Source organism: Anopheles coluzzii, chromosome X (assembly GCF_943734685.1).
Source record: "Anopheles coluzzii chromosome X, AcolN3, whole genome shotgun sequence".
Classification (NCBI taxonomy): Eukaryota; Metazoa; Arthropoda; class Insecta; order Diptera; family Culicidae; genus Anopheles; species Anopheles coluzzii.
In genome coordinates, this window is record NC_064669.1 from 8,450,914 (window position 1) to 8,474,908 (window position 23,995).

The 23,995-nt window shown below is 48.6% G+C and overlaps 1 protein-coding gene across 3 annotated transcripts; it reads left to right on the top strand.

Annotated features, from left to right (window-relative positions):
• Positions 1 to 477: 477 nt before the first annotated feature.
• Positions 478 to 11,838, top strand: LOC120950241 (phosphatidylinositide phosphatase SAC2). Of its 3 annotated transcripts, none has more exons than XM_040368125.2 (9): positions 478 to 799; positions 1,024 to 1,365; positions 1,444 to 2,572; positions 2,653 to 2,980; positions 3,844 to 3,914; positions 4,336 to 4,560; positions 6,233 to 6,475; positions 7,365 to 8,688; positions 9,932 to 11,838. In XM_040368125.2, exons 2-9 carry the CDS (start codon positions 1,263 to 1,265, stop codon positions 10,037 to 10,039), a joined length of 3,531 nt encoding a protein of 1,176 aa, XP_040224059.2. In that variant the 5' UTR covers positions 478 to 799; positions 1,024 to 1,262; the 3' UTR covers positions 10,040 to 11,838. The 3 variants fall into 3 exon arrangements, with proteins under 3 accessions (XP_040224059.2, XP_040224068.2, XP_049466882.1); XM_049610925.1 differs by lacking the exon at positions 478 to 799 and adding an exon at positions 807 to 868; XM_040368134.2 differs by lacking the exon at positions 4,336 to 4,560 and having other exon boundaries at positions 484 to 799.
• Positions 11,839 to 23,995: the final 12,157 nt, after the last annotated feature.

Sequence of the window (23,995 nt, forward strand, 5' to 3'; positions counted from 1 at the left end):
AATTCTTGAAGCAAATTGTGCTGTTTTGACGTTTGAACTGTCAAATTTAGAAAATTGCTTATCTGCGTATCCGTGTAAGTCGAGAACCGTGTAACTCGGGGACAAACTGTACAACAAATTTTCATAGGTTTTGGGTAGGTTTGCTACTGGTGATTGTTATGCGTAAACAGGCAATAATGAACCTGTTGAACTCGTTGCATCCACGGGTTGGAATCGCATATGTTTTACTGAACCTACTGAACCAATTGGAGCTACTGAACCTGCTGGAGCCAACATTACGATCCGGGTCGCATTTAGACTACTCCGACCAGATAGGTTCGGGTCGACCGGCCCACCACTACAAGCCACATAAACCTACCACGATGCAAGATAGAAAGAGAGAAACGCGATAAGCGTGCGATAGTGAGAATGAAATGGCCCAAAACACATCTCTCCACCGCACAGCACAAAACACTGTTCGCGTCTCACTCGCACCGATTCGCGCACACCACAACTGTCAAGCCTGTCAAGTGGGCGAGCCGATGGCAGTCGCGAAACCAAATTAAACATTCACAACACACACACACACGCATATACGCGGCCTGGTGCAGCAAAACATCCGTCACCATTCTCAATGTTGCCTCCCGCTGGGCAGGGTGGTGATATGCTCGTGCCGTGAAAGCCGTCCCCGTGTGTGCTGTGTGGCGTGTGTGTACAGTGTGTGCTTTGTTTTTCTATTCCCTCTCGCTCTCACTCTCGTGCTAGGTCGTAATCGTGCCTGTCGCGTGCAGTTTCCTGCTACAACACACACACGCACGCTGTGAGTAGTTTTGTATTGTTTTGTTGTTCTGTTGTGATTGCTGCTGTTGTTGTTTGGTGTTTGGCAAATGTAACACACAAATCAATACACAAATCCTGTCCCAACGCAACCCCGCTCTCCCATCCGTGTCGTTCGTCACAATGTTTACGCTGTTGTTGTTGTTGTTGTTATTGTTGGTTTAATGTATTCATTTTTTTGCACACGTTTGCCTCCCCCTTTTGTAGAAGCACCATCATCAGTGTGTGTGTGTGTGTGCGTGACGAAACCGCTGCAATCAATATTGTTGCTGTCAAGCGAGCAGCAGCGGCCGGAGAGGGGCGGAGGCACCAAGCGGAGAGGCCACCACTTCCTGCTTTCTAGATGAATCATCTCTGCTGAAAGCGGAAATACAGTGTGTGTGTGTGTGTGTTTGTGAGCGCGAGAGCCTCCGTGTGTCCATCGTATCAGGTCCGGTTGCAAGCAAATGGCGATGGAGGTGTTCCAGACCGAGACGCACTACATCTTCGTGCGGAAGGAGCGAAGCCTCTGGTGGAATCGATACTCGTCCGAGTTTCAGCTCAAGTGTGGTAGGTGGTGGTGGTGCTGCTGGGCCGCAGCATTTTCGCCCGACTAATGTGCCGTTTGTTTGCCTTTTTCGGGTGCAGGCTGGGATCTGTCCTCGGTGGACGACATCGAGTGTATCGGCGTGACGCACGGCATCGTCGGCACGATCGCGCTGCAGGGCGTGCTGGACCCGCACCTGATCGTCATCAAGGAGGTGGTGCCGGTCGGGGTGCTGTACGCGCCCCACCTGGTGTACAAGATCCGCAGCATTGCGGTGCTCGGGCCGGACGGGGCGGATACGGTGCTGCTCGGGTGCAGCAAGCACACCACCAGCCAGACGGTGAAGGTGGCGCCGGCGGGCGGTACGGCCGCACCCGAGGGCCACCCGTCGCCCGCCAAGGGCCGGCTGTTCGAGAGCTCCGCCCTGGTGAACAAGACGTGGGGTGCGGTCAAGAGTGCCGGCAGCACGATCCGCAACACGACCGAGAAGGCGGCCGCCATCGCGACCAGCCAGGTGAAGTCGACCGTCAGCCTGGTGGTGAAGGCGGACCCGGTGCGCATCGAGAAGCGCGTGCTGGACGAGCTGCACAAAATCTTCGACGAGACGGACAGCTTCTACTATAGTCCCAACTGTGATATTACGAACAACTTGCAGCGCCGGGGCGCCCCGCCCGACGACCGCTTCTACTGGAACCGGCCGATGCTGGCGGAGCTGCTGCGGGTGGTGAGCGAGCAGCCGGGGGGCGAGGACTGGGTGGTGCCGATCATCCAGGGGTTCGTGCAGGTGGAGCAGTGCGTGATCGGCAACGAGTGCTTCACGCTAGCGCTCGTGTCGCGCCGGTCGCGCAACCGGGCCGGCACGCGGTACAAGCGGCGCGGCGTCGACGAGCACGGCAACTGTGCGAACTACGTCGAGACGGAGCAGGTGCTGTCGCTGCGCCAGCACCAGATCTCGTTCACGCAGGTGCGCGGCTCGGTGCCGGTGTACTGGAGCCAGCCGGGGTACAAGTACCGGCCGCCGCCCCGCCTCGACCGGGACGAGCCGGAGACGCAGGCCGCGTTCGAGCGGCACTTTGACGGCGAGCTGCAGATCTACCAGTCGATCTGCATCATCAACCTGGTGGAGCAGAGCGGCAAGGAGAAGATCATTGGCGACGCGTACGCGAACCACGTGCTCAAGTACAACTCGGACCGGCTGATCTACGTCACGTTCGACTTTCACGAGTACTGGTGAGTGGCGGGGTGGTTGTGGTTTCCTGCAATGCCAATGTGCTCTCGATCCTTAATTCTCTTTCTTTTTTTTTGCGCAGCCGTGGCATGCGGTTCGAGAACGTGTCGTCGCTGATCGAGTCGCTCGCGCCGGAAGCGGGCGCGATGGGTTTCCACTGGCGCGACACGAACGGCCCGATCTGCAACCAGAAGGGCGTGTTCCGCGTCAACTGCATGGACTGTCTCGACCGCACGAACGTGGTGCAAACGGCCATCGGCAAAGCGGTGCTCGAGTCGCAGCTCGTCAAGCTCGGTCTCGCCATGCCGTACTCGCAGCTGCCGGACGCGCTCAAGGCCCCGTTCATGGTGCTGTGGGCGAACAACGGCGACGTCATCAGCCGGCAGTACGCGGGCACGAATGCGCTCAAGGTTTGGCCGGGCAGAGAGTGCCCAGAGCGGGCGCGTGTGTGCAGTGCTGCAAAATGTCATGAGCATCACGGAGATGCTCACCAACGAAAACAGTGAACATTTCCGTGGTAGCTTGATGCTCATTGCTGATACTCAATGAAAGTGTGTGATGCCAAACACGACAAGCGAGTGCTTGAGTCCAACGTGATATTCTGACTGACAAGCTGAGCCTAATGCCGTCACAAGCATAATTATTACTTTTTTCTGGCTCCGAACAGTGCTGTCAAGTGCCGAAGTGAAATGAAGTTCAAATCAGCTCACGTACACAACTATGATGATCAGAGGTGATACGCAAACAGTTAGTGGATCAATCACATGTTTGATGACATTTTGTTTAGCACCCAACTCTTGGTCACTCGCTTTGATCACGACGTTTTCTGACGGCGATCATCACGACACGTAAACAAAGTGACTGACTAAGAGTTGAGTGCTAAACAAAATGTCAACAAATATGTGATTGATCCACTAACTGTGTGAGCCTCACCTCTGATCATCACAGTAGAGCTTGTGACGCTGATATGATTTTGTCTCAGTCGGAATTTGCCATGACTATGTCAGTGACACTTTGCAGAACTGATCACAGTAAAAAAAGTCATGACATAGTGACTGACCAAGCGATGGTCGCAAAACTGTCACGAAGCATGCATTGATCATACCAATCGTTTTGAGTATCACCTCTGATTATCACAACTGAGTACGTGACGCTGACATGGATTTTGTTTCAGTCAAATTTTTTATGACATTGACGATGACATTTTGTAGCACTGCGTGTGTGTGTATGTGTGAGTTTAATAATTAATTTTTCACTTTTTTTTGGCCGACAGGGAGATTATACGCGCACGGGGGAGCGAAAAATTTCCGGCATCATGAAGGACGGCATGAACTCGGCTAATCGGTAAGTGTGTGTGTGTGTTGTAGGGCGGTCTGTGTCCCACTACACAGTCATAGAAAATTGCGTTGGGCAAAAAAGAAGCAAGCCCATACGCAAAAAGGAATTGGCGGACGGCACCAGTAGGTGCACCCTCGGTTCCCAAAACTCGCCATCATCCTCCCCAACTCCTCCGCACACGAACGCGACCCTAAGAGGAGGCAAGCGACTGTTGTCGGTTGACTGCACTTGCAACGCGTTTTTGTTTTCGATCACCTTCGTACCACGTAACCGTACAAAAGCGTTTCCATTCGTTACTGTTTCTATCTTTTCTCCATTTTCTTTTTTTTCTGCAACACACTCACACACACAAATGCCTCCCCATTGCCCCATTGCCCCGTTGTCCGTGTGTGTGTGTGTGTGTTGTAATGGGGGACTGGGATGGTAGCTACTACATTCAGCACTTCGCCGACACGTTCCGGCAGAGTTGCATTGATTTGCTGCAGGGGCAGCTGGCCCCGTCGGCCGGCCACATCCCGGAGGACGATGTGCGCGGCGCGGTCGTCGGCATTGCCGCGACCGCACTCAAACCGGCCGGCCCGCTGACGTACTACAACTATGGCCAGTGCGCGTCCGAGCATCTGCTGCTCGAGCAGGTCGTCCACAGTGCCAGGTGCGCGTACCCAACTGCTCTCTTATTTGGTTTTGTTTTTGGTTTTGTTTTCGGAATTCATGCTTCGTTTGTGTTTTCCTTTCACTAATTAGGCAGCAGTGTGTGTGTATGTGGTGGTCCGGTGTAAATGTCTCTAGAGGGTTTTTTTTGTACGCTTTCGTTACGTTGTGTGAGCAAATTGGCGCAGTAGAAAATGAATAGAATTGTTTAGTTTCGACTTGCCAAAAATTGTCCATTTTTTACTTTGCTCTTTGACCTTCTTATCCGTCGGATTAATGATGTTTCGATTTGCTTACTGAATGAATTGTATTAATTTTACTTTTCGAGTGTAATAATCGAATGTGAGACTTGAAGGAAATACTAATAAGTGTTTGTTATGATTGTTCTTAAAATCATAATTGAGTTTGTGGTGTTGTTTTGCTAATATTTTATTAATTAATCATACTCTATATAACTGTGTTTATCATGTGTAACACCCTTCGCACCACATCCATCCACCTTTACGGCAGAATCATTCACTGTAGTGATGGGAAAAATTATGTTTTGGTCGGAATCGATTCCGACTAGCTCAGATTTTTGTGTGGAATCGATTTCGGATTGTAGGTTCGGAATCAGTTTCTTGCATCTGCTCCGGAATAGGCTGCAGAATCGACTCTGAAATCGACTCCGGAATTGGCTCCGGAATCGACCCCGGAATCGGATCCGGAATCAACCCCGGAATTGGTACTGGAAAAGACCCCGGAATTGGTTCCGGAATCGGCTCCGGAATCTGCTTCAAAATCTGTTCCGAAATCGGCTCCGGAATCGACCCCGGAATCGACACCGGAATCGGCTCCGGAATCGAATCCGGAATCGAATCCGGAATTAGTTTCGGAATCGACTCAGGAAATGATTCCGAAATCGACTCCGGAATCTGCTCCGGAATTGACTTCAGGATCGGCTCTGGAATCGGCTCCGGAATCGGCTCCGGAATTGACCCCGCAATTAGTTCGGGAATCGGCTCCGAAATCGACTCCGAAATCTGCTCCGAAATCGGCTCCGGACTGTACTGGATGCTCGGTCCCATAGATAATATCAAAGCCGCAAAGGATTCAAATGTACGTAAAACCGATCTATTCTCATGGAGATTCAGCAACCGGATTCGATTCCGTTTCCGGATCCGATTCCGCAACCGATTCCGGAGTCAATTTCGGGGTCGATTCCGAAGTCGATTTCGATTCCTGTTCCTATTCCGGAGCCGATTCCTATTCTACAATTGGAATCAATTTCGGAGACGAAATCGGAATCAGGTAGTTCCGATTCCGAGGTCCCACCACTCCTTTACTGAAGTACGCGTATGCAATCTTTAAAATATCTAAATTAATGTTACGTCATGCGTTACGTAGTTAATGGATGTCACCGTATTGAAAAAAAGGTTTAAAAATCTAAATCTAGTAAAAAAACGCAATATCAACATAGCACAGGGTTTGACCACATTTACCTTGAGACATGGATGTGCGTATCAAACACAGCACCGGAAGCTGCTACCCCCCTTCCCCTACATTATCTAATCCCTCCCTCCTCTCCGCATCCAAAACTATCACACTGGCGGCAGCAATTAGGCTCATCTGCTCACTCATTATCTCTTTCCATCTTGTTCTCTTCTACAACCCCCCACACCTCCACGTTGCAGCTACTATCTGGCCCGGTTTAAGGACACGTACCGGCAGGCCACGATCGATATGATGCTCGGCAACAACGTGTCGCCCGAGTCGGTGTCGGCGCTCGGCGGCACCCAGACCGCCGCCACGGACGAGACGGACGCGCTGGAGGGTGCGGAGCATGCGCGCCTGCTGGTCGAGGACTGCCGGCGGCTGCTGCTCGGCACGGCCCAGCTTCCGGTCGGTGCCTGGGGTCTCATCGATGCCGATCCAAGGTAAGGGCGCCACCACCAACACCAACACCAAACACCAAAAATGCCTTTCATGCGATGCCTTATTTGTGTGTGCTTAGAAGCCTGTATGTGTGTGTGTAGTAGTAGTAGTTGTAGTAGCTGCGGTAGTGTTAAAACAGCTGAACAATAATCGACCCACTTTTTGCGACAACAAAAAAAAAAAAACAAAAAAAGCGTTTGCGTGTAAATGGCGCAATCGGCCAATCGGCGGTGGCAGCGTTGAATGTATAATGCCAGCGATGAGTCATGCAAGTGCAGCTGTGTAGGGCCCCACTTCTTATCGCTCCATGCCGGCGCTGTCGTCATTTGACCGTGTGCCAGCAGAAACATACGGAGAGAGAACAAAAACGAACAAAGAAAGCATCGATTGTTGTATCCCGCGGCATGGTGACATCATGTGTTCCGCCGCACAGCGGCGCCCTTTGTTTGGGGCCTTGTTTTGTCATTAAGGGGGACTGGGGAAGGCCCTCAGCCCGATAAACAGACATACTTCTCTTACTTCCTCCCCCGAGGAACAGTCACCTCAAGTATTAATCGTCGCTTCTCCATATAATACGATAGACGTAATAAAAAAAAGTAAACTCGCTCCTGCATGTATGCAATCCGCTAGTAGTTAGTACACTTTTTGCGTTTGTTTAAAGCTTTGCAGGCATACAATAAAAAAGCACTTTTTTGTGATTGATGTTATTACATATGAGTAACAACAGCAGAAGAAAAACTGTTCAAACTTGTAAAATCCCGTTTTCGTTGTTTTGTTTTTGCCTGCTGTGACACTCTTCCATACAAACGACCACACGCGATCCGAACGTTAATGCTGTTTTCCTTCCTTCCTTCCCCGTTTTCGCCCTCCCCCCACCCTCCCCCACACCAGTACCGGGGACCCGAGCGAGACGGAGGTGGACACGATTCTGATCCTGACCGACGACTGCTACATCGTGGCCGAGTACGATTCGCACCTGGACAAGATCGTGCGGTTCGAGAACGTGCCGCTCGCGAGCATCACGCTGATCGAGCTCGGCCTGTTCCAGCACAGCAAGATGTTCCAGGGGCCGGCGGCCGCCCACCTGTGCGTCCGGCTGAACTACGCGGTCGACGGTGTGGACGGCTACTTTCACATGTTCCGCTCGCCCAACATCCGGTTCTTCAACAACGTGGCGGTGGTGATCCGCAAGCCGGAGGAGATCGCCGAATCGCTCACCGCGATCGTCGACCTGTTCCGCATCGCGCTGCAGAACTGCGGCCGGACGGAGGTGGCGTTCCAGTGCGGCGGCAGCCTGCAGCGGCGCAAGAGCCGCACGCTGCTGTCCGTGCCCGCCGGCATCCCGCGCAACCTGTCCGAGTCGCAGCTGGTGCAGATGGGCTCGAAAGCATTCAGCAACATGGCGGGCCAGTTCTCCAAGATTGGCCAGTCGCTGAACGCGAGCAAGATTGGGCGCGGCAGCGGCGGCAGCAAGGGCAAGCCGGGCAAGGGCGGCGCGGACGATGCGGTCGCTGGGGGGGATGGGGCGGCAGCTCGGTCCGGCGGTCGGCGCGACGGCTCGAGCGGTTCGGTCAGCTCGTTCGGCGGCTCGGTGGGGGCCGGTGGTACGACGGGCGGGCTGCGCCCCGGGTCGGCGTCGGCCGGCGGCAAGATGGAGCGCTCCAGCTCGGAGTCGGAGGAGGGAGCGTGCATGTACGAGCCGGAGGACGAGCTGGTCGAGCAGAACCCGCTGTACAACGAGAACGTGTTCCTGCCGTCGGTCGGCATCGTGATGGGAGGCGGAGGTGGAGCCGGCGAGCAGGAGGGCGTCGGGTCGGCCAGCAGCAACGTGCTGGAGGAGCGGGACAGCATCGCCAAGATGTCGTCCGATCTGTCCACCATGTCGATCTCGTCCGTGACCGATCACATCAACATGCCGGTCGGCATGCTGGAGTGTGCGTCGCCGATACGGGTCAGCAGCCCCGCGCCGGAAATCTTCGTCGATGGGACGGCGAGCGGTGGCGACGGAGGCGGCGGCGACGGTGGCCCGAACCGGCCGGGCCGCAACACGATGAGCCTGAACCTGCAGGCACCGGCGGGCGGAGGTGGTGGTGGTGGTGGTGGCAGCGATAATGCGCTGCGCCAGCTGAAGAAGCTGACCAGCCCGCTGTCCAACATTGGCAAGGGTTTGCAGACGCTCGGCGCTAACCTCGATCCGCGCAAGATTACCGTCAAGGTGAGTTGAGCAGAATCGCTAATGAGTCGGAATCTCAAATCGTCAACAATTCAAGAATCGTACGACACACCTTTGGAGAACCCATTAAGATCTCAAGCTTCTGGTTTAGGATTCGGTTCGCGACTCTTATTTCAGAATCATGAAGTAAATGTAGATAAAAAAGAATAAATCAGAAAGAGTCGTGAATTCGTTCGTGATTCGCATGACTGTTGACTTCCAGATTCATGTGGCAATTGCAGATGATTGAGAATAAGATTCTGAATCAAGACTCAGTTCGTGACTTTAATGACTCTTATTTAGGTGTAATGTGGTAGTACATGCAGAAAATTGATGCTGGATCTGAGAAAGTGTTGAATCTTGGCAAATCCTTAAAGAGACAAATGGTTATCCAAAAGATGCAGGATGACGATTTGGTGGGAGATCGGAATAGGAATAACTTAATTACGATTCCGTGCTCAGAATCAATTCTGGAGCCGATTTCGATTTCGCAGCAGATTCCTGAGCCAATTCCAAAGGTGATTCCAGACTCGGAATCGTAATCGGCTCCAGTATCAGAACTGGTACCGGATTCAGATAATTAGAAGAATCAGATTCAGATTTGGAATTGAGAAATCAGAAGATTCAGAAGCGAAATCAGTCCCAGAATATCAATAAGTATAGGTCGTTTACTAGTAATTTTGGATTCTTTGCGTCTATCAATAGAATCATAGCAGTCCTAAGACCCAAATTCCTAATCTCGCCTAAGATGCAGAAAATGCCTAAGATATCGAAACCGACTCCAATTCCAGTGTCAATTCTGATTCCGGAGCCGCTTTTCTAACTGATTGCGGATTGCGGAATCGATTCCAGAAATCTCCGGTGCTAGCCGGAATTGATTTCGACGAAATCTTCTTCTTTCCCATCACTACTCCAGTTACTCCTATTTACCAGAATCATGAGTCCAAAGAATGAATCTTTGGTGTGAATGTGTTGGAAACAAAATGTAATGATTCATGAGTCGAGACACACCGTTCGAGAGCTCTTCAGTACTCCAAAGGTTCTCAAGATTCTGGTTCTTGCATTTGAAACACGAATCTGCAATAAGAATCACTCGAGTGATCGAATCTTGGTTCGTTTAGTGACTCCAATGATTCTTACTTCAGATTCGTGAAGTAAATTAGGATGCTTCAGAGTAAATCTGTGAAAAGAATCAATCAGAACTCAAAATCTAACCTCACTATCTCAATTATGTTTGTTCAAACAGAGCCCGGTCGCGCCAGTAAGAAGCACCAGTGCCGCGTTTGCCGAGATCAAGCAGCTGGAGGAAAAGTGGGAAAAGGCTAGCTGCCGCACCAAGCTGATTGCGCTGTAAATCGACGTACGCCCAGCCCAGTGCTTGGCTTTACTTTTCCTCGGTCTCATGGCCACTAGCTGCACCTACCTTGCCGGTCCGTAGTTAAGTCAGAACGTGAAGCCATGCTGCTGCGAAACACGCCCACACAAAAGACACAACGGCTCGATGGCTTGTGGTTTTCCGTTGTTGTTGCTGTTGCAAGTATTAGTAGCAGATTGAAATCGAACAAAAAAAATAATAATAACGTTTTGGACCAATTCCACCCTAGCATGCAGAAACATAACCCGCCCAAACGACGCCGCGATCGAATCTTACAAAACGAAGCAGAGATCATCCTCATGATCAAGCTGGTGTGGAAGCGTTTGGCACAGTATTGATCATTAATTCGGAGGCTGCACAAACGTAACCGTTTCTCATCATGCGCTATCAGCAAGCACGCTCTGGTTGCCCAAGGGTTTAGATATAGAGCCCCGATTGCCCGATGCCAAAGCTCGGTTCTTATAGCCCGCGGTGCACGTTCGCACCAAGAAAGCAAACACACGGAAGAAGAGGAAGAAGAAGAAGAAGAAAACCCCAGGAAAAAATGCAACACGCACAGGACAAAGGGCGCCCAGATGCGCAGAAACACACAAAACAAACGCTTCAGTATGTAATAATTGTCGGCAGTATTGTTATTTATCGATTAGTCAAATGGTTCGTACCCACGTATGTGTGTGTATGTGTGTGTGTGTGTGTGCGTATAGGCATTATTAGGAAGCAAATGCGTGCTCCGAGCCGTTCAAAACCAAATACCGCGAGCAGGGCGGAGCAGTTGTAGGGCGATAACCGTACGTTTAAACCAGAAATACCAAAGTCAATTATGTATAGCGTGTGTACCGCGGGTGGTGTGTGGTATGCGCAGAGGGTGTACTAAGACGCAGGCCACTCACACACATACACACACACACACGCACATGCACATGCATAAAGTAATCTATCCGTAGCCGCGGCACGCTGCGTAATGTCGGCCGCCTTCGTTTTGCGCTTTGGATCCGTAGTTGCGCGTTTTAAGGGAAATAGCATTCCGGCCGGCCCCTCCAAGTAGGGCAGCCAGGCAAGAGTAGCTAGTAGAAGAGGAGATAGTCCTGGAAACGCTAAGAAAACCAAACAAACAAACAAACAAACAAACAAAGAAAACATGAAAACCCTTTGTAGCAAACCGATTACATCGATAGGGATGGCCCGAGGGCCAGTGTAGGAGATAATAGCAGTCTAAGTAGTGGAAATCATATCGCTTACCGATATCTATACATATAAATATACACATATAGGGCGTAGCGAGTACGTTGCCTCGACAGTATGACACTATCCATTCCCGGTTCCGTTGCGCTGCCGTTTCGTTGCGCGCCGTATTATTGTTTCGCTTGCTCCGGGGTTTGCCCACCCCCCGGTATGTTTTTAAGGACGCGTTTTCCAGTTACCGCAACGGCTGGTCCCACTGCCGGCCGACCACTGTATCGTTGTGGTTGCTGTGTTAACTGACGCCATCAGCTGGGTAGTGCCTTCACGGCCTAGACCCGGTCCCGGCTGCTGCTTTAGTGCTTGTTGGAAAAGTGGAACCGTACGCTTGCCGCGATATATATCGTCTACCTTAGTAAAGCTGCAGCTTGTAGCGAACAGCAGGGACACTTGCAATATTAGAAGTTTGACCTTCGGTTTACCACAAAAAAAAAAACAATGGGACAGGTTTGCAGGTTGTGTGTCCACTCAGTTGCAGTTGCAGTAAAGAATAATTACTAAATAAACGTTTTTTGCTTACAGTAACGCATTCAATACCAGCGCTGTGTATCCGTGTAATTGATTTTTCTTGTTGTTGTTGCTGACAAAATAACGATTCACTAGTCATAGGCCTACGCGAGTCTATTCGAAGTTCCGGTTCGTCTTGGAAACGATTCAATTCTGATCGGTAGTTGTTGTCACTTGGCAGGGAACACTTTCAAATCAGATCAAAAATCGAATAGCAATTTTATGTGATGTTTCATCGGTGTGTTTCTGTGAAGAGTTTGTTGTTCAGCTATTAGACATTTCTTACTTGTCTTTTTACAGTTTTTTGCTTCGCTATTAAAAATTTGTTATAAATATGTTTGTGCCACGGATGAGATTTTCAAAGATTACTTCAAATTTCACTGGCATTTTATCTACAGCACTTCTTAATCTACCATCCTTAGTCCCTTACTGCTCATTCTCTTCTCCAATGACTGTACTTGTATCCTTCCTGGTAACGGCTTCCTGCTATATGCAGATGACCTTAAAGTTTTTCTTCCTGTATCTCTCACGCATACAGTCTCTGTGATGTCCCTATTACCCGTGTGTCTTTGTCTAATGATCTTGACGTCTTATTTGATCCGAGTATCTCTTTCAAAGATTATACGGACTATGTCATCAATAAGGCCAAGAAGTGTCTTGGTTGTGTATGTCGTATGTCTACTGAAATTTGTGATCCTTTCTGTGTTATTATTTGCTGGGCCCGTTCCGTATTGGAAAATACCTGTATTATCTGGTCTATAATTTCTAGTCTGCTGTCCAATATCTCTGGTTGAAAAGATTTAGAGAATTCAGAGACGATTTACAAAGATTGTATTTCGTAGGTCGCTGGGTCATCACCCTGTTCCCCTTCCTTCGTATGACGATCGATGCGCTCTATTAGGCCTAGCTAAGTTGGAGCACCGCCTCTCGGTAGCTCTGGCTTCTTACGTGGCTGGCCTAATGTTTCATACGATCGATGCACCTTCCCTTCTATCGCTCAAACGTGCGATGCGTCGATGCGATGCGTCGCTCAAACACGCCCAGAGCGTTTGCATCCTTCGCTCTAATAATCCAAGACTATAGGATAGTGTCCATAGAGGACCACCGGGCGCTTCACTGTGCGATATATCTCACATTTCGTGCGGTCTCGAAAACTTCTGGATCGCAGCAGTTGATGAAGTCAATTCGGTTCATTTCCAATTCGGTTCATTTCCAAGGTTGGGCAATTCGGTTCATTTCCAAGAACGTGAACGTACTAGTTCTTTCATTCAGATGAAATGAACGTTAATCGCGATTCATTCGTTCATATCAGTTGAAGAAAATATGGTAAATTGTTTTATTTTGCAAGAAGAACATAATTAGTGTAATGCAGTTTGAAAATTATCAGGCTGACCAGGAAGATCTTTATCGCGATTGGTGGGACGTTCTTTTCATGAACGTCCTGGTATTAAGGTTTACGTTCATATTTGTATGCTGGGAATGAACGACCTAGCGTACCAGGACGTTCGTTATTTTGGCGGGTAGGACGTTATTTTGATGACCAACTCAACACATTATGATTTATAAAGAATTCGTTCGTTATTCAGGATGAATTGAATGAATCGTACAGTTCAGGTACTTGAGGCACAACTCTACTAACGACCATCCCAATATAGCAGAACTCATTTACCGTCTCGAGATTGTCGTCATCAACTAATACACTGCTTCCCAGTTGGTCTGGGTCTCGGGCAAGCGGGTACTTCGTCTTTGTCGCTTTGATATTATCGTCTTGTCGCCTCACGCACCTTCGCTGTTGTCTTGCCGATGATGTTGATGTCTTTCGCAAAGCCAAGAAATTGGAGAGACCGGTAGAATATCGTGCCACGGATGTCTTTTTCTAGCCCCTCGCTTGTAAAGACTCCTTCCAAGACGATATTGAAGAGCAGACTGTTAATGAAGCGCAGCAGGGAGCTCATCACCTTGCCTCAGACCCCTGTGAGATTCGAATGATTTGGACATCAGGTTCGATACTCTCACCTTGCACTGCACACCGTTCATGGTGGGTTCGAACAGCCGGATCAACTTCCCAGAGAAGTGGTACCGCTGCGTGATGTCCCATAGCTCATCCCGGTCTATGGTGGCGTAGGCCGCCTTGAAGTCGATAAACAGGTAATGCGTAGGGATCTGGCGGTCTTGGCACTCCTGCCGAAGAGTACGAATTTGGCCGTTGGTGGATTTACCTCCAACAAACCCAACTTGGTAGCTGCAGCTGCCTTAGATCTGTTCGATTTCAACCTATCTCTTCCGGTCTTCCGATCTTTCGTCAATTTCTTATTTCTGTATTATTGTATGCTTTAGCTGGTGAGCACTATTGACGTTATGAATTTAATTATTGTTTAATCCAATTTAGCCAAAAAGGCATGGTACAAGCATTTTTGGTTGAAACGATTTTCAACTTACGCGGAACCATATTGCAGAAACTGCGTAACTTTCAAACACCCTGTATAGTAACTAAAAATGAGCTACATTTAAACCTGCCCGTACTTCATTGCTATTTCCTTCCTCAGACAAAGCAAAAAATAAACAACTCAGATCACTAATAGTGATTCGTTATTTATGATTGTAGTCAATCTCTTTGCAAGACTCTGCTCGCTTGAAAGTAGCTGGAGTGAGCTCAACGTCATCTTCTCTCGACCCGAACTCCTCCAACTTTATCCCTTCTCAATTCCGCTCAAATCCACGACCAAACCCTTCCCTGGCATACCCACACACACACACACACACCTGCTCGCAAGGCACTGGTGGTTCGTAACGCCACTTAAGAAAGGGAAAGGGTTTTTTTTTTGGTACATCGATTGGGCCCATTTGTAGCACTCCCCCTGTTCGCCCTATTTGCGGTGCACATCAAGGGCCGGGCGCTGGTCAGTGCTTTTATGATGTCTCCTAAATCTCGCCACCCTTTGCTGATGTTTTTTTTTCTTTCTTCTCTATTTTCGTTCCTCTAAAACACCAACGACTCTTTTTCGGATCGTCCAGAGTGCCTTTACGGAGTCAGTCGAGGGGAAAGAAGTTTGCCGGTAGAAGGGCACATTATTGTTTAAATGGCAGCTCGAAACCTCCGCCCGCCACCTACCCGTTCCTTGTGTTTTCTTACGCTTTATTGGCAATGTAAATTTCCCAAACGAACGAAACGGCATGATTGTCTTCGGCAGTGTGCGGGTGATGCTGCACGAACGATACCGGACAGTCGTGGAGTGGAGTCGGGTGTTTTTTTCTGTTTTCTGTTGCTTGCGACGAGCCAGCCGTTTTTAGATTGACATTCGATTGATAGGATTAGCAGAGGCTGGGCCCTATAAAAGCAGACACTTTTCTGGCCTAACCATCAGCCCCCTCCCTCCCCCCCACCCCCCCCAACACACCTCAGAGGGCGCTCGCATTAGCATCCGGTCAAAGCTCAAACCTTCAACCCCGAGGGGGGGGGGGGGGAGGGCCAACCGTCTTAAAACCGTAAACAAAGCGAAATAAAAACGTGCAATGTCTTGCAGCCGGGAGACACAACACGCTCCAAAATGGGGCAAAGCAGGCAGGCAGGGAAGGAATTGCGGCAAGATAATAGAGATCTCTCGCACTCACGTCGCGCATGCCGCAGCCTCCACTACCGCCCGCTGTGCTTCCGCTGTGGAAAATGTCCTCTTGAGTGGTTTTCGCCCGAGCTTGGCGCCCCAACCCACCTCCCCCCCCCACCCCCCTACCAACGGTTTTGGGAACAATTTGGCAAAGCGTTTTTGGGCCACGGTTGAGCAACGGTGGACCGCGGAGGGTGAAAGTATAATAACAAATTGGATTTGTAAGCCAGCCGCTTGCCCTCGGAGCATTCCCGCGTCCCCGCATCCCGCGGTCTTTGGCACGGCTGTACGTGTGTGAGCGTGAATGTGTGAAGGATGACAATCTACAGCAATTTGTGATTGTGATTTCATTTCCGAGATAGGGGAGGAACGCAAGACACACACACACACACACTCATACACCCTCCCATTCCCTGCCCTATTACCCATTAGGAATTTGGGAAGATTGGGTCGGCCATCACAAAAAAGAGTGTGTGTGTGTGAGAGAGAGAGAGGGGATGAGGGACAGGATTTAGTGAGAAAAAAAAGGAGCTCACCCCGAGAAGAAGAAGAAGAAAAGGAAGAAGTTCGGAGGGAAGCGAGCAAGCAGGCAGAGAGAAAAAAAAAGAAAAGACCCTAGAGAAATGGTGTGAGATTAATTTTCCGGACGACTTAACTTTTTTATTCCTCGCTGCCAGTGGCGGGCCTGCCGGACCGCGCGGGACCGATTTCCTCGGGCGGACGGGTGGAAGCATTTCTCGGTAAGCCTACCCAGAGCTCCGTGTAGTAAACCTCGGGGAGGTGTGTGTGTGGAGAGGAAGACGGGTTTTTTAGGAGCATTTAAATGGATTGGTCGCCCCCCCCCCCCCCCCTTGCGGGCACTTTTCTGCATGCGCGCCAACCAATTCTCACCGTCTCACAACGGCCTGGGAGGGCGCTGGTGGGCAGACCTTCCTCGCGCCAAGGTGCCGGGAAGCACTTCAGATGTTTGGCAAATGTTTTGCCACACGTTCCCGCTGCTTGGTCCAAATTAACCCGAAAACGCTTTGAGTGTGTGTGTGTGTGTGTTGGGCAGGTGAGTGGGAGGGGTGTTGCTGTTCGCCAGACAGCATGCAACCGCAAAACTGTCTGTCGCCTAATACGGTCGCCTGCGGAATTGGAATTCGATTTTGATCGAGCGACAAGAGCTCAACCCGCGCCTCTGGCAAAGGAGTTTGGTAAACTGCCAGCCTGTGGGGATTGGAGGTTTTGTACGTCCCGAGAGGTGGGTGGCATACATTGAGAAGAATGGGGGCGGTGGTAGCATTAACAACATATGGGATCATAGAAACAGGTTAATTTGATTTACCTTTATTTTCCCCCAGAATTGGAAGCAAATGCACGCTTTATCTGCTCAGCGCCCAAAGTGCCTCAATGTACTCCTCTTAAGGTGTAGGTAGTGGGTAAAGATGGCACAACAATGTTGGGACTCACGATCATGCCAGTAACGTAAACTGGAATTTTAAAGGAATTTTGAAAACTAATGTAACGTAAATCGCTCCGAATAGGCCCAACAGCTGAAACGAAGTTGTACTCTAGGGGACCTCGAAGATTCTTTGGATATTCGTTTGGCGGACGGGTCTGAGGAGTATTATTGCGATCTCTCTCTCACAGAATGCAGGGTCCTATTCTCTATAGAAGGTCAGACAATAGGACAAGAACCGGAATTTCATCAAAACGGGGAAAAACGGAGCATGAGAGCTAAAACCAGGTCTAGTCTTTTCAAAGTGAGAGCTCGGACCCTTATCTGCGGGTCTCTATGTGTACTTCACTGCATCGCAAAGGCTGATTCGGAATGAAATGAAAGCTCTCAGGCAGCATAAACACAACTATTATACCATTCAAAATATTGAGTTTACCTAGATCATCCACTTCCTGCTACATTATTTATTTATTTATTATAAAGTATCGAGCCTCCATGGCCTACATACACAATTAAAACTAATGTCTTATAAACTATGTGTTCCTAAAATTAGACGTAATGCAATCTCGAATGACGCTAGTACATTTCGGTACACTAAAGGACAGGTCTACAAAATTTGAAAATAAATTAAAGTTCTTGGACATTAATAACAACGGATCCCTGGCACAGAAAAGACGATAACGAAAGTCAGTTATTAAAAATTGTCGAGTTCTTAAAGGTCTAGTAGGGACATTAAAATTTACATGACTTAGCAATAGAGGTGCATCGATTCTTCCAGTTAATAGTTAAAAAATAAAAATTCCTTGGGCAACCATTCTTCTCTTTTCCAAAGTTTCAAGCCCTAACAACTAACACCTCGTATGATAAACTAGTAGCACGTCGTTATGTCTCCACGGAAACCGCTTAATAGCTACCCGGGTAAATTTTCGCTGGATCCTCTCAAGCCTCTCAATTCTAGCGACTTGCTCCGGAAACCAAGCAACTGACGCGTACTCAATCAAAGGACGAACAAGGCAACAGTAAAGTGATTTTAAACAGAGAGGGTCATTATGTCTTGCAAATTAGATATAGATCCATGGATGACGCCTAGAGATGAAAATAATCAATTATAATTAATACTTCTTCTTCTTCTTTGGCTCAACAACCGATGTCGGTCAAGGCCTGTCTGTACCCACTTGTGGGCTTGGCTTTCAGTGACTAATTGATTCCCCCCATAGCAGGATAGTCAGTCCTACGTATGGCGACGCGGTCTATTTGGGGATTGAACCCATGACGGGCATGTTGTTAAGTCGTACGAGTTGACGACTGTACTACGAGACCGGCCAATTAATACACAAGTCAATAAATATCAATCCATAATATCAATAAATAAATACAATTACATATAATAAAAGTAGTGAGATCTATCATAGATGAATCTTTGAGACCATTTCCAGACACACTAGGTTCTCCTGCATTGGAAGGTAGCGCTCTAGAGCAAGCCGTTGACACTAGTGGATCGGGCCGTATGCATGTCGCAGTTATGTCCTGATCAGTGTTGTGCCAGATCCATTAGTTGGTTCTTGGTGAGCTAAGTAAAGGATGTTAGGGAATACCATTGTATTTGAAGGATTTAGACCCGTTTTCTTGTTGGAACTATGTAGGTTGTCTTGAGTGTGTTTATGATACCATTAATTTTTTTGAATTCCTTCAAATCTACGGTAGATTAATATTATTGCAAAGATACTTCCGTCCTTCTCAACTCTATGTTGGAGTAAAAGACGAGACTTATCATCATCATTATCATCATGAACCTTTAATTTATAGAGATATCCAAATAGTATGAAGTATCCAACAACGGACGGAAAAAACCTTCCATCCTTTTGCCAATATTTTTGTAAACTGCCATGCAAAATATCATTTTAGAGAATTTGGGCTGTCAAATCGGAGGTGTAGCTTACATATAGAATATTCGACTTAGGGAGATATTCATCTTGTAGAGGCATAACAGGATCGTAAAAATTTTTATCTTAATGAAACAATTCATTTTGAACTCAGGGAGCTCATCTGCGAGAGTAGAGCTACATTAAGCGCGTGGAGCTAGATTGCGCTAGCGGAGGTGCAGGTCAGTGCTACGGTGAGTGTGTGAAAATTGTATTGAGTGTCCCAAACGATGCTAAATGGAGCCTTCGCGTTTGATTTGTAATTCAGAAGGCGTCCTACCATCTTCCATAGCTTGCTGATAGGAGCAGGAGTGTAGATGCTCTCCGCAAAATTGAGAAAGAGAAAAACATGCCAAATAACGCCAAAGTTCTTGTGCCGGAGGTCTGGAGAGGTTTCTGTAGCGTCGTACTACTGACCGCATTATGTCCAATTAAAAAACGATGCATCAATTCGCGATGCGTCCTATTCCGTTCAACGCATCCATGTTGTTTTAATTAAAATACGACAAACACACACACACACACATACACAAATACACAGACAGACACAAAACCGCATTTAACGCCTCTGTTTGTGGAGGAAACAAAGGGCCGGGAATATAATCTCCGCACCTGTTTCGGCTCATCTTTTATTTATCATTGAATACACAGCACATGCACCGGAGGCATCGCACACAGCCAAACACATACACACTCACACACACACATACATGTAGGATGCATACCAGGATGGCTATCGATTATCAATGCCGCTCAACATTGCGTGTAATTAGTGAGGTGCCGGTTGGCGCAGAGATACCGTGCAAGCCCGGCGCCAAAACAGGAAGCGCTGACTGGAAGGGAAAGGGGGATAATGTGCCCCCGAGTGTGTGTGTGTGTGTGTGTGTGTGTGTGTGTGTGTGTGGGTGCATTTCAGTAAATTCGCTAATTTTCCTCGCAAATGATGTATTGATAATCGGTTTCTCAAATATTTATCCGTTAATTACCAATCATTTGCCTCCCGCGCCCGCCCGACCACCGGTGGATCCGTCCGTCCGGCTCTGCAAATGCAGCATTAAAGACCACCCCCTGCCCCCCCCCCCCCTATACAAAATGCATCAGTTTTCAAAGTGTGGAAAGGGGTGGACGAAGAAAAAATGGAGGACAGTAATTACAACGCGCCACTCCGTTGGTCGTCGTTAATCCCCGCTGGAGTGCTCGCTGTGAAGGGTGTCCAGGTTGAGGGGAGGGGAAGGGGAAGTTTTGCAGAAGATTTCTTCCCATCCGTTCTTTATGAGCCGTTTGAATGGACCGACCCGTGGCGGAAAAGCGGCAAGCCAATTATCGGTTAATTTCCATTCGACCGCACACATATCTCTGGGGCCGCCTGGAGCGGACACTTATTACGCGCCGCAACTGCAGGTAAGTTGTCAATGGTGCGTTTGGAATCAATCAAACGAAAGGGGAATGGTTTTCGATACAATCCCAACCAGTGCTGGGGGTCAGCGACGGCCAAGGCTCCGGAGCGCTTAATCACTATCACGCCCAAACCGACACGGGGCAGGACACGTTCCACAGAAACGGCAGGGACGTTGCAGCGCGAGGTGGGAGTGCGTTCGCTTAGTGCTTAGCTACGGTGGCTCAACAGCAACCAGTCGCAACCGAATGGCCGGTCCGTGACGGGGAACTGACGCGGCAAAATTGAGTTGTCAGCGTGGCGAGCCCATTTGCCAAGGGACCGGAGTATAATTGATCCGCCACGCTCAAGCTGTCGTGCCGGTGGCGTCGTTGTTTTACACGCAGGCTCTGGCTGGCGCGCAACGGGCTTCTGGTCCGCATTTGCACCTTTCTAAATGGCTAGGCTGATCTCTTTATTGGTGGCAATTCGGCACACTCTGCGTTGCGTTGCGAATGGCTTCCGTTCCCGCCAGTGCCAGTGGTACCGATGGATGGAGGGGGGATCGGAGGCAATGTACCGAGGGGTAATGCACTGTTACGGAGAGGGGTGAGTTTGAACAAATTGGGTACAAAGAAACTGTAATTGTAAATTGATGCAGTCTAAGACGAGGGTCGAATCATCCATAAAGTACGTAACGCTCGTGACGTAGTGAGCCCTTGCTTCTAGCGTTATTTTGAGTTGCATTGGGGAAGCAGGGTGGAGTTCCAAGCAGTGGTTGCTTCTTCTTTTTTTTTAGACATCACAACAGGTGGGTTCGAAGATACGCGATTTTCTTAATTGGACAGCTCATGCGTACGCGTACGAGTACAGTTTGCTCCAAGAATTATTAAGAGGAAAAAAGTTTTAAACCGTTTTAAAGCCAGACATTTTTTTTTGTGCATGAATTATGATGAGTTATACAAAGGCATTTAATTTAATCAATAACATCCATGTAATGTGTTGTATACGATAATATAGGTTGCCGACTCCTGGGGACGAAGTGGTGAGTGCCACTCGGGGCTCGTTCGTAGGTACGTGGGTGCAAGGAGATGAGAGTTCGAGGCTCTCTCCTACGAACCGTGACGGAGTACGGATGTTGCTGGTAGTGTAAACAAATAATGTAATTGTACGAATAAGTTAAAATAAAAAGTAAAAGTGTAAGCGATACAACATAATGTATTTTAGCTAAAAACAGCAAAACTCCGCTTACCCAGAAATTTGAGATTCACAGATTCTTCTCGGTTCGCATGAACAGTGTATCTCGGGGACAACCTGTAGTTTGTGATCCATTAGAATGATTTTAATATGTAGCCAAGATCTTTGTTGTTGCAGATGGGAGATTGAATTACTATTCCATGCAAAGAATAAAGATAACTTAAGGTTACACTAGAGGAAGAAGGAGTAACAAATAGCCGCGCTTTAACATTACGTTGTTTATGGACGATCCTGGTGAAGATGATTTGTTCTGTAATTTCCACGCCGTGACTTGTAACGACTTACGCTCACCGCTAGGAAGTATACAGATAGCACTGAGGAGAGGCTTTTCGATTGTAGAATCAAATGATGCAATAGAGAAGACAATGTTCAATTTCCAATCTACATCCTACATGGCAGTACTTGTTGTGAGAGAAAATCCGTTTCATTGCCACTTCCAGGCTGTACAGCTGCCGTTAAACAGCGTCGTACGGAGTTTTTGGTGTGAAAAGACTGTTGAGCTAAGATTTGCAGAGGATTCACAATAACCAAGAACTCAATAACCTCATCTTCACAAACATACATACTCAGATCCGTAATTGGCTCATTGGAATTGGAGTTCTTACTGATGCCGTTGGACTGTAAAATTGGTAAACTATGTGCTGGCCGGTATGCTTCTTAAGATCTTTATGAAATCAATAGCTTAAGTCCTGCAGCATTCGACACCCTAACCTTTAAACCTGACCAGAGTCCCAAAAACACGCTACATCCCTTGCAAGCCTTAGCCGCAGCGCTCGACTTAACCAACCACCGGTCCCAGATGGTGGGCAAGCAACGGGGCCACACGGCGTAAAAAGTTTTTTCCTTCTTTTTTGTCCAACCCCGTGTATGTGTACATTGTGCTCTCCTATTCGCACTGTCATTAGTAGTGTGCGGGTGCGGGTTTTACTGCACCATTTATCGAAACGCTGTGTTTGGGACTTTTTTTTGCGGCTACCCGCACACGTGCTGCGGTTTGCCGAGAAAACGAGCAAAAAAGTGATATCGCACTCGGCGTGCATCCTCATGTGTGTGTGTGTGTGTGTGCAAACATAATAACCTAACAAATCCTGTGTCCCTTCGCTCTGTGTGTGTGTATGTGCGGTTGATTGAATGTGCACAAAATCAAACATCCCGCCATCGCTGGGGCAAAGGCAGCGGCGAAGATGTGCTTATAATAAGGCGCCCATGAGACCGTCCCGCGGCCAACCCGTCCGTCCTGTTTCCCCGGGATTGGACCTTTTGCGCATCCGCCGGGTCCGGCCGTGTTGGTTTGGAAAATAAATTATTTTCAAATAATCGAATCGAATCAATCTTTCGGGTGATTGATTACCATTTCAGCGAGTGCCGTTGCTGTGTGCCGTTGGTGGCACTAGCGGAAAGGTGAAACAGGGGGTATGCCGCGGTAAGCACCCGTGGCTTAGTGGAGATCCTGGCTGCCATCAAAGACCCATCTGTCCCAAGTGGCGTGCCCATCGAGTGGGTTCGCAGTTGGGATTGGCGTTGAACACACACACACAAAAACACACTAAATAGGGAAAAAGGAAAGAGAGAGAGATAGGAAGGGAATCAAAAAAGAGGAAGGAGAAGAAAAAAACGAGGTGGTAAATAAAATTGAATCCCAGCAATGTCAACAAATCGCTTGCACAGGTTCGCAAATAAACGCTTTACGCAACCCTTTACTTCAAACGCTACCGTGCCGTGGCCGTGGTCCTTCGAGCCGGATTTTGCACCAACAGAGGGGTTGCTCGGGTCTCGGGTTGGCTCCAGCGGAATTGAAGCGGTGTTTAAACGTCTGCGTGTGTGTGTCCACTTCTATAAATCGGATCAAATTCAGAGTTGGGTGTATTCTCCCGTACGCCCGCCTATGTCACGGGGCCAAACCACGGAACAATGTGTAGAATCGGTACCGTGCCCACTGTACACCTGTCTCTCCGAAAACCGTGACAGGAGTGATGCCTAGCCTCAACCAACAAAAAAAAAATGGGTAAGAGTGGCAAAAGAAGGAAAGAAAAAAACGCTGCCTTCAAGTTTAAAAGTACTCTCGGAAGTCGGAGGAAATTGGTTGTGGAATTTGTCGAGTCATCGATAGCGCAATGCTCACAGTGTGCAAATTGGACAGTGCAAATAGCGGCACACGGCACTTCGCCCTTCCTGAGGGAGGGGAGAGTAAAAAATGGATCGAATTACTGTAGCTTATTTCACTTGCAATCAAACGGTCGGTACTTTGCGGTACATAGAAATGAAAACTCTTCTCTGAATGTTTGCCTACTGGAAGGGCTTTGAATTAACGTATAGCCGGGGTTTTTTTTTGGTTTACTTTCCCGTTGGCAATACATCAAGAAGTTTGTTGCGTATAACTATTTCCATTTATGATGCTTTCCATCATCAACAAACCACTTGGTGGCCATCCCGCATGCTGTAGGCTGTTATGGACAAACACAAGGCGCATGCTGTGCCATCTAATCTTCCCAGCACGGCTACTAGGCCCACACGGTTCAGGCCGTTGCAAACAAAAAATAGGGGAGAAGGTGAAGAAAAATCAAGGAACAAATTTATATGCATGTTTAT

Bases quoted from the DNA above. Each gene is read 5' to 3' on its own strand.
- LOC120950241 (XM_040368125.2), top strand. From the start codon at position 1,263: ATGGCGATGGAGGTGTTCCAGACCGAGACGCACTACATCTTCGTGCGG. The intron at 2,981-3,843 runs GTTTGGCCGGGC...TTTGGCCGACAG, and splicing joins CGGGCACGAATGCGCTCAAG to GGAGATTATACGCGCACGGG. The intron at 4,561-6,232 runs GTGCGCGTACCC...TCCACGTTGCAG, and splicing joins CAGGTCGTCCACAGTGCCAG to CTACTATCTGGCCCGGTTTA.